Below are 11,357 nucleotides of genomic sequence, written 5' to 3'. Positions count from 1 at the left end.
CATATACATTGCACATTCACATCAGTCCCTGCCCTCAAGGAGCTTACAATCTAAGGTCCCTAACTCACATTCATACATACATAGTAGGGCCAATTTTTTTTTATACAGGATCCAATTAACCTACCAGCATGTCTTTGGAGTATGGGAGGAAACCGGAGTACCCGGAGGAAACCCACGCAGGCACAGGGAGAACATGCAAACTCCAGGCAGGTAGTGTCGTGGTTGGGATTCCAACCAGCGACCCTCTTGCTGCTAGGTGAAAGTGCTAACCACTACATTATATATATATATATATATATATATATATATATATATATATATATATATATATATATATATTTATATATTTATATATATATATAGTACAGTAAAACTGCAGGAAAGGGCACTGGGGGGCAAACTAATGTCAATGTATTTTATTTTGTAATGTAATCCAATAGGATTACAATATATCAGTGTGTTTGGTGTGTTTTTTACTTTTCAAATTTGCTGCCGGTTCCACCCCCCTGCGAGCGTCACGACGCAGGGGACAGAAGCCGGGGCTCACAGAATCGGGCGAAAGACCCGGCTGCCCTATGCTGCAGGGACACATTGCGGGATACCGGGGACAAGGTAAGTAACCTCTACCAGGATCCAGCGATGCTCCCAGGCGGTACCCTGAGTGTGGCTCAAAATAGCGCAAAAAATAAAAATCGCACAGGTGATCAAATACCACCAAAAGAAAGCTCTATTTGTTGGAAAAAAAGGATGTCAATTTTATTTAGGTACAGCGTCGCACGACCGTGCAATTGTCCGTTAAAATAACGCAGTGCTGAATCGCAAAATAGGCCCTGGTCAGGAAGGGGGTAAAATCTTCCGGGGCTTAAGTGGTTAAAGTAACGCAGTGCCGAATCGCAAAATAGGGCCTGGTCATTAAGGGGAAAATCCTCCGGTCTGAAAGTGGTTAATTCTTCGTCACTAAAGTGGCAAGGTGAAGCAGCGGCCTTGCCGCACTCAGCATTACATAGAAGTCCCAGCAATTGCGCATAGTTTGTTCAGTTGGAGTATCCCACTCATCCCTTCTCCTATCCCAGTTCTCAAATAAATAAACAAAAACCAAAACCCCTGGGCTGTTTTCTGACTGAGCTGAGCACTTAGAACATGCTATATTGTCAAATTGTTGCTATGGGTAACCCAGGGGAATCCGTAACCAGCAGCTCCCCAGGGAGTAGTGCTACATAGAGAAAAGGTGTGTTGCTAAATTTTATTTTTTTGTCAGGTGAAAATTTCAGGTTTTCCCCCATCAAAGTTCAAAAGTAAACGAACGCACATCATATCTGCCGGCTCAGGTTAGCAGCTCTGAGTCACGCCATTGCGCAATGCTCTCAGTATGTCATACATAGCGTGTGTTTGGTAAATAATTGCCCGGTGAAAGCTAATCCGGGTGGCTTGTAGCGCCATAGCGGTTGTTTTTAATGGTGTTTACACAAGGCCTGTGCTTGGGGTGAGGATGGAATCTGAGGCTGCTCCAGCCTTATCTATATCATATACCTATTTATGACACTCAGTTATTGCAGGTGACGGCTCTGTGACAGGGGGTGGGCGGGCGGGCTCGGTCGTGTCACACAGATCTAGCTAGGAGCTCATTGATTTTTTTTTTTTGGAACAGGTTCGCCTCGGCCAGGACCTTCTAGGGGGGGAACAGGCGGGTGATTGGCAGCTGGCCGCAGCGGTTTGACCTGGCGTTTGCTGATAGTTAACTATGAAGTATTGCGAAGCCATGATGGAGATGGAACTGCCAGACTACACCGAAACGCTGGACGCCAGTTACACAATGCTGGAATTTGACAGTGTCCGGGTGCTGCCTTCTAATACCGGTAAGGGACACTTTTACCGCCGTTCTTACTTGATCAAATAGATTTCCCTCGGGGATGACTCAGTGGTGGAGATTTACTAAAACTGGAGAGTGCAAAACCTGGTGCAGCTGTGCACGGTAGCCAATCAGCTTCTAACTTAAGCCCCGCACACACGCAATGAATTTCTGCCGACCGGTCGTCCGTCTTTTGTCCAGAGTGCGTGTCTGTTGGTTGGAATGTGCTTAAGACTGCACACGAATTTTCCCGTACGACAAAATTCTACTTCAGAAGTGATGTCATGTGTTGGATTGCTTTCTATGTGTTCTTTCATCTCTGAGCATGCCTAGTTTTGCTCAAAAGATTTTTCCCCATCGAAATCTGTACTAATGAGACGAAAATCGGACGTGTTTTGACGGAGGATAAAAATTTTAATGCCTGCACACCAGAATTTTTTCGGCCGAAAAGTCGGAGTAGGTTGTCGGAAGCATCATACTAACAATCCGAAAATCGGCAGATCGGTCGTCGGACGAAATTTCCCGGCCGAATTTCTACTCGTGTGTACAGGGCTTTAATCTTGTTCCATCAAGCTTTGACTATTAAACCTGGAAGCTGATTGGTTTCTATGCACAGCTGCACCAGATTTTGCACTCTCCAGTTTTAGTAAATAATCCCAGTATTAACGAGGAGGTGAACTCAGCTCATTGCACAGATAGAAAGGGCTGCAAGGACTGGGACAGTGATAATAATGGGGGATTTTAACTACCCAGACATTGACTGGAGTAATGGCACTGCTGGAACAGTTAAAGGGCAAACATTTATAAACCTATTGCAAGACAATTTAATAGTACAGTTTACTGAGGCCCCGACCAGAAATTATGCTCTGTTGGACCTGGAAATCTCAAACCATGCAGAGCCTATTACTAATGTTCATAGAAAAGAACATCTGGGTAGCAGTGACTATAACATGATTTCATTTAATGTTAGGCTGGCCATACATTATACAATTTTCTTACAATTTTCTGTAGATTTACCTTTAACTATGTAGTACAAAGGCTTGCCTTATAGGATACAATTGAAAGTGTTGTTTAGTTTTGACCTCCTATTATATGGTTTTGGGTAAATCTAACAGAAATCTGTACAAGAAAATTTAACATGTATAGTCAGCCTAAAGCCCCGTACACACAATCAGATTATCGAACGATCTGTCGTCCGTTTTTTGTTGCATGCTAGTCTGATGTCGAAAGTGAAGAGGTTATTTTCATACGAATTTTCCCGTACGACAGAATTCTACTTCAGAAGTGATGTCATGTGTTGAATTGTTTTGTATGTGTTCTTTCCTCTCTGAGCATGCCTTGTCTTGCTCTTACGATTTTTTTCGGACGAAAACTGTACTAACTAAGTGAAAATCGGACGTTGTGTTGACGTATGATAAAAATTATATAGCCTGCACATCCAGTTTTTGTTGTCCGAAAATTCGTAATCGGCTGTCGAATGCACCATACTAACAATCCGAAAATCGGCAGATCATTCGTCGGACGAAATTTCCCTTCAGATTTTCGTATCGTGTGTACGGGCCTTAAGGCTGTAAACAACAAACGCATACAGAAAATATAAAAACACTTAACTCTAAAGCCCCTTTCACACATGGTAGTCTGTCGACGGATATATAACAAAAAGTGCAGCGCTATCAAATATGGATTATGAAGAAGATATCGAGGAGAGCAGTCCACAGGTAAAAATTATGGTGAAGCATGCACAAGATATAAACATTCAGTGCTCTTCAATGTGCTGGTAATCCTCCACCCAGTCTCATTAGCCTCTCACCTCACACTTAGCCCCTGTGTCACCAGACGGGCTAGTAAGACAAACTTTATCCAAGGATATCACAAATATAGATCAAATCAGTATTCCTCTTCATCAGAAGATAAGGCTCACAGGTAACAGATCACAGGTCCATAAAGCGGGTCACAGGTCCATAGGAAAACAAAGGTCCGGACATAGTGCATTACCGCAATAAATTACTTTATTGAACATAGCATAAAATCATAAAAATTACCTTGTAAAGCACTATACAAGTGCATGTGATGAGCAGATTGTATTACACACAGCGGTCTCGACCGCAATGGATGGCGGGTGACGTCACCGGCCCCTCCCCCTTCGCACGCGTTACGTCCCACTGCACGGGACTTCCTCAGCTCCGCTGAATTTTTATCTATTATTATTAGTCTGTCGACGGACTCCGTTTTTCTCAGCGGGGGATCGATCCGCCGATCCCCCGCTGAGCAGGTGGATGGCAGTTCTGTCTCCATGCTGTGTGCGGAGACAGAGCTGTCAGGTCCCCATTCTTCTCTATGGAGGAATCGGATTAGAACGGACTCTCTGTCCGTTCTCATCCGAACCGATACGCCAGACGGATAGAAAATAGGGTTTCCATCCATCCGGATTTGATGGATCGGATGTCAGCGGACATGTCTCCTCTGACATCCGATGCCCCATAGAGATGCATGGGGCATCCGTTCAGATCCGCCTGAAAAACAGACAGGCGGATCTGAACGGTCCACTTGTGTGAAAGGGGCCTAAGAGAACAAATTTTCCAAGGATGAGGGCTGTTATCCAAGATTTAGACTGGGAGTGAATATTGGCATAGATGAACACAGAACAAAAATGGGAATGCTTCAAAAAGACTGTATGCAAACTCACTGCAAAGTATATTGATATGAGTAAAGTATATTGCTATGAGTAATAAGCTTAAAAGGCTAAAAATAAAACCTATGTGGCTCACGGCCAAAGTTAAAAAAAGCTATAAATAATAAGAAAAGAGCTTTTAAAAAATATAAAAATGAAGGAACACTATCATCGTTTAATTGTTACAAAGAATATAACAGAATATGTAAAAAGGAAATCAAAGATGCAAAAATTCAAAATGAACGACAGATTGCAAAAGGTAGTAGGACAAACCCCAAACAATTCTTCAAATATATTATTAGTAAAAAAGTCAGAATACTTTCTTCAGTTCTGTGTATACAAAGGAGCATGGGGGAGTTCATGACCATAATGGGGATGGTATTGACACAGCCCCAAATGATCCACAATGGCTCAAAAGTGATATGGTCCAGAAATATTTAGACAGAATAAAGGTGGATAAAGCGCCTGGACCAGATGGAATCCACCCACGCATCCTAAAAGAACTGAGCACTGTTTGTTTCTGTTTGTTTGTTTGTTTCTAATTTTTAGGGATTCGTTAAGGACTGGAATTGTACCACTGGATTGGCGTAGGGCCAATGTGGTGCCTATATTTAAAAAGTTATCAAAGTCTTTGCCAAGTAACTATAGACCTGTTAGTTTAACTTCTATAGTCGGGAAGATACTGGAGAGTTTAATAAAAGGCCACATAGATGAGTTCTTGCTGGAAAAAGACAGGAGGGGTGGCTGTGGACGTGGTATATTTGGATTTTGCAAAAGCGTTTGACACAGTTCCCCACACACGGCTAATGTGTAAGGTAAAGTCTACAGGCTTGGAAAGATCAGTTTGTGAAAGGATAGAAAATTGGCTAAAAGATAGAATTCAGAGAGTAGTGGTTAATGATTCTCACTCTGAATGGTCTAAAGTTATCAGTGGTGTACCCCAAGGTTCAGTGTTGGAACCCTTACTTTATAAATGATATCGGGTCTGGGATTAAAATGTACCATTTCAGTGTTTGCAGATGACACCAAGCTTTGCAGTGGAATAACTTCCTTACAGGATGTCTCCAATTTACAAGCCGACCTCAATGCACTGTTTCATGTGGCAAATGAGGTTTAATGTTGATAAATGTAAAGTTATGCACTTGGGGGCTAAGAATATGCATGCATCATACATACTAGGTGGAGTAGAACTGGGGGAATCCATAGCGGAGAAGGATCTGGGTGTTCTGGTAGATCATAGGGTTAATAATAACATGCAATGCCAAGCCAAAGCAAGCAAAGTCCTTTTTTGTATTAGGAGAGGAATGGACTCCAGAGAGAGAGATATAATTTTGCCCCTGTACAAATCATTAGTAAGACCTCATCTGGAATATGCCGTTCAGTTTTGGGCACCAGTTCTCAAAAAGGATATCGGGGAACTGGAGAAAGTGCGGAGAAGGGCAACAAAACTGATATGAGACATGGAGGAGCTCAGCTATGAGGAAATATTGGAGGAACTGAATTTATTCTCTCTTGAGAAGAGGAGATTAAGGGGGGATATGATCAACATGTATAAATACATAAGGGGTCCATATAGTGAACTTGGTGTTGAGTTGTTCACTTTAAGGTCAACACAGAGGACAAGGGGGCACTCTTTATGTCTGGAGGAAAAGAGATTTCATCTCCAAATACGTAAAGGTTTATTTACAGTAAGAGCTGTGTGAAAATGTGGAATAGACTCCCTCCAGAGGTGGTTCTGGCCAGCTCAGAAGATTGCTTTTAAAAAAAGTATGGATTCTTTCCTAGATGTACATAATAGTGGGCACTAACATTTATAGGTAAAGTTGATGCAGGGAATATCCGATTGCCTCTCAGGGGATCAGGAAGGAATTTTTTTTCTCCTGCTGTAGCGAATTGGATCATGCTTTGCTGGGGTTTTTCGCCTTCCTCTGGATCAACTGCGGGTATAGGATTGTGTATATGGGATTGCATGGTTGGGTTTTCTTTGCTTTTTTTGTTTTCTGTTGATTGAGTCAGATGGAATTGTGTCTTTTTTCAACCTGACTTTGTAAATATGTAAATCCCCAAATATGTAAATCCCCAAGTGGGTCATTGGCCTCGCTTTTATTATTATCCATTAAAGAAGGATGGAGAACAATGGTCTTGGCTCAACATTATAAGGTGAAACCTTATACAACGCGTTTCGTGTTGCATAATATTCATAGCTTCTTCAGGGTTAATGATGAAAACAAACAAGGAAAGGCAAATCCAGGGAAGAAGAAAACACAAGTATTTTGTTGCTCTTAGTTAAATTAGGAATATGTGTGTATGTGTCTGTGTATATGATATATATATATATATCAGGAAAATGGGATTTGTATATTTGTACTAGTTTTGACAAGTCAAAGAACAAAATTCAAATGAATTATGGACTACACACTATATACATATATATATATATATATATATATAATTTTTGTTATTATTTGATTTAGGCGCACTTCACAATGGAATCGCACGGGAACGCACCACGTATTACTGTGTGATTCAGTGCAGTGCGACTTTCAGCCCAATCATTTGAATGGGCTGAAATCACTCAGGATCTAACCTAAAGTAGTGCATGCTTTACTTAAAAAAACGCAATGCAACTGGATCGCATGCTACTGAGCACTGTGTTTGCGTTTGACATTCTGGGTGTCGATAGGATTACATTGACACCCAAAGCAGATTGCCCACCTAGTGGGTTTTGAACACAGTATGGGAAATGCGCATGGAAGTCGGAAGAAAGTTGCAGGGCAAAGTTGCAGGACTTTCTGTCGCAGCAGTGTGTGCAGCAGAGGGCAGGCTGGGGTTGATTTACTAAAGGCAAAAAGACTGTGCACTTTACAAAGTGCAGTTCCCCTCTGCAAGTGCATTTGTTCCAGAGCTTAGTAAATGAGGTAAGGCTTCACTTTGCAAAGAATACCCAATAACGTGCAAGGAGAATAAAAAAAACAGCATTTTTGCTTGCACGTGATTGGATGATGGAAGTCAGCAGAGCTTCTCCTCATTTACTAAGCTCTGGAGCAACTGCACTTGTAGAGTTAAACTGCACCTTGCAAAGTGCACAATCTTTTTCCCTTTAGTAAATCAACCCCAGAGTCTTTTTACCCCGGTGTGTCATCTCTATTAATAATTAATGACATTGTATGTTATATTATATATATGAATACATTGGGGTTGATCTACTAAAACTGGAGAGTGCAAAATCTGGTGCTGCTCTGCATAGAAACCAATCAGCTTCCAGGTTTTATTGTCAAAGCTTAATGGAACAAACTGAAGTTAGAAGCTGGTTGGCCACCATGCACAGCAGCACCAGATTTTACACTCTTCTCGTTTAGTAAATCAGCCGCACTGTATTAGAGAATATCATATCAGTAATCACATTGTCATTGCTACATTGTTATGAGCTGTGATGGTCCCTGATTTCCAGGAGCAGTCCCAGATACTCCGACTTTAAACTTTTCCATCTTTGTAGACTTTCTAAGACCATTTTTTCCTCTGAAAATCATAAAATGAGGGACTTGAATGCCCCAATTATTACTGGAGCCAAACAGCAAATATTGATCCAATATGGATGAATCAGTCCATTCATACGGCATGTTTTACTGTCGCCGTGTTTTCCATGTTCAGGATCAGGGACAAGGTGTCATGTAAAGCAAACACAAATCATTTTAGGCACAATGTGGCTTTTTATGTGACATTTACAAGGCTCAGTTCACAGACATACAATTTATTGTTCAGGAGACAAATCCATAAAGGAAATATAATCTGATCCTGATGATATGACAAATGATTCTCTTGAATCACCTCATACTTCTGGATACATGGAGGGAAATTATTATTTTTTTTCTTTTTGTGAATGGCCATAATCTGGATACAGCTGAAAGAAAAAATTCTTAGTTTTCACAATGCATTGGGAAATTTGACTGCTCTGCTCCTGCATGACCGGACCAGACACTCTTTTTTTTTTTTATCAATAGGCAATAAAATAAATTACAACTAGCAAAAAAAAAAAAAAAAAAAAGGACATTTTTAATTTGCCTTATTCATAGTTAACATTCAGACCAAACTTTTTTTGTTTCTTTTATTTAGTTTTGGCCGGAGTGGGGAAGTGTGGGGACCCATTGTGTCCCCTACTAGGGAGAATTCTTCCTACTTCCTATGGGGACACGACAGTAAAGACAAAACAATTTAACCTTTGCTACTCCATCTAAACAAAAAAAAAGTTCTGGCTGGAGCCTGATTTTGACAAGCAATATTTTGCTTGTTTAATTAAATAATCAATAAAAAAGTAATAATAAATCAATTCTTAAAAGTAAACATAACAATATTAATATTCATCAATTATTTAGATGTGTATATATATATATATATATATATATATATATATATATAAAGGAAATCTTTAATTTGCCTTATTTATAGTGAACATTCAGACCAAACTTTTTTGTTTCTTTCATTTAGTTTTGGCCGGAGTGGGGAAGTGTGGGGACCCATTGTGTCCCCTACTAGGGAGAATTCTTCCTACTTCCTATGGGGACACGACAGTAAAGACAAAAAAATGTAACCTTTGCTACTCCATCTAAACAAAAAAAAAAGTTCTGGCTGGAGCCTGATTTTGACAAGCAATATTTTGCTTGTTTAATTAAATAATCAATAAAAAAGTAATAATAAATCAATTCTTAAAAGTAAACATAACAATATTAATATTCATCAATTATTTATATATGTGTGTATATATATATATATATATATATATATATAAAGGAAATCTTTAATTTGCCTTATTTATAGTGAACATTAAGACCAAACTTTTTTGTTTGCTTTGTTTAGTTTTGGCTGGAGTGGGGAAGTGTGGGGACCCGTTGTGTCCCCTACTAGGGAGAATTCTTCCTACTTCCTATGGGGACACAACAGTAAAGACAAAAATTTTACCTTTTCCTACTCCATCTAAACAAAAAAAAAGTTCTGGCTGGAGCCTGACACTTTGGCAAGCAATATTTTGTTTGTTTAATTAAATAATCAATAAAATAATAATAATCAATACTTAAAAATAAATATAATAATATTAATATTCATCAATTCTTAAAAATAAATAAAATTAATATTCATTAATTATTTAAAAAAAAAAAATATATATATATATATATTTATGTATATATACAGTGCATTGCGAAAGTATTCGGCCCCCTTGAACTTTGCGACCTTTTGCCACATTTCAGGCTTCAAACATAAAGATACAAAACTGTAATTTTTTGTGAAGAATCAACAACAAGTGGGACACAATCATGAAGTGGAACGAAATTTATTGAATATTTCAAACTTTGTTAACAAATAAAAAACTGAAAAATTGGGCGTGCAAAATTATTCAGCCCCCTTAAGTTAATACTTTGTAGCGCCACCTTTTGCTGCGATTACAGCTGTAAGTCGCTTGGGGTATGTCTCTATCTGTTTTGCACATCGAGAGACTGAAATTTTTGCCCATTCCTCTTGCAAAACAGCTCGAGCTCAGTGAGGTTGGATGGAGAGTGTTTGTGAACAGCAGTTTTCAGTTATTTCCACAGATTCTCGATTGGATTCAGGTCTGGACTTTTAATGGCCATTCTAACACCTGGATATGTTTATTTGTGAACCATTCCATTGTAGATTTTGCTTTATGTTTTGGATCATTGTCTTGGAGGGGGGAGCCATCCACATCCAAAATTCACTGCCTACAGCTCCTCCCCTTGCTCATGTAACAGCGAGAGAGTGAACCCTATTAGCTCGCATAGCGAGCAGTCATTTTTATTTATTTTTTTACATAAAGAGCAGCGTTGTTGCATTTCCTCGCCATCCTCCTGAAGGCAATCTGAAGAATTTGGGCCCCTGCTATATGTGAAAACAGAATGTGTGTCATCTGATGGAATTGCTAGAACAAATAATTGCCGGATGAAGATAGCGGGGTCAGATCTGTGCTGTGCTATTTGTTGTGCAGTTAATGAGTGACCGGATCTCCTCGTACCATCATTGCGCTGAGAAAACATGCGTGTTTGTTCAGAGAGATTGCAGCAGGTTTACCACTGAAAAACACACGGGATACATAGAACAGACATTAACCACTTGCCAACTAGCCGCCGTACTTATATAGCGGCAGGTCGGCTCTGTCCCGAGAAAAGATGTAACTGTACATCGCTTCGTGAGACAGCTAGTGGAGGCGCGTGCGCCAATTGGCCACAGAAGGGGAGCCAATCAGCGGGTTCGGCGGACGCAATGTCTGCCGTGCACCCGCGATCGCTCCCCATGGAGGCCGAACGGCGATCTACTGATGTAAGCACAGCAGACCGCTGTTCTGTCAGTGATGAACACAGGGATGTCTATCATGTCTGCAGTCTCTGACCATCTCCTGTATCATGTCTGCAGTCTCTGACCATCTACTGTATCATGTCTGCAGTCTCTGACCATCTCCTGTATCATGTCTGCAGTCTCTGACCATCTCCTGTATCACGTCTGCAGTCTCTGACCATCTCCTGTATCATGTCTGCAGTCTCTGACCATCTCCTGTATCATGTCTGCAGTCTCTGACCATCTCCTGTATCACGTCTGCAGTCTCTGACCATCTCCTGTATTACGCGTCTGCAGTCTCTGACCATCTACTGTATCACGTCTGCAGTCTCTGACCATCTCCTGTGTCACGTCTGCAGTCTCTGACCATCTCCTGTATCACGTCTGCAGTCTCTGACCATCTACTGTATCATGTCTGCAGTCTCTGACCATCTCCTGTATCACGTCTGCAGTCTCTGACCATCTCCTGTATCACATCTGCAGTCTCTGACCATC

General features: G+C 40.6%; 1 protein-coding gene across 2 annotated transcripts in view; it reads left to right on the top strand.

Annotated features, from left to right (window-relative positions):
* The first annotated feature begins 1,393 nt into the window (after positions 1-1,393).
* LOC309565450 (hepatocyte nuclear factor 4-beta-like) overlaps positions 1,394-11,357 on the top strand; it is a 59,645-nt gene continuing 49,681 nt past the window's right edge. Inside the window, exons 1-2 of one of the 2 annotated variants that reach the window (XM_082270417.1) lie at positions 1,394-1,483; positions 1,649-1,856. In XM_082270417.1, coding sequence (XP_082126543.1) covers positions 1,742-1,856 — 115 coding nt within the window. In that variant the 5' untranslated portion in view covers positions 1,394-1,483; positions 1,649-1,741. Of the gene's footprint in view, positions 1,557-1,648; positions 1,857-11,357 lie in introns of both variants that reach the window. The other variant, XM_082270416.1, reaches the window with a different exon arrangement.

The sequence above is a fragment of the Pelophylax lessonae genome (assembly GCF_965119305.1).
Source record: "Pelophylax lessonae genome assembly, chromosome: 10".
Taxonomy (NCBI): Eukaryota; Metazoa; Chordata; class Amphibia; order Anura; family Ranidae; genus Pelophylax; species Pelophylax lessonae.
Note: the sequence above shows the minus strand (reverse complement) of the source record. Positions and strands in the feature narration are given on the sequence as shown.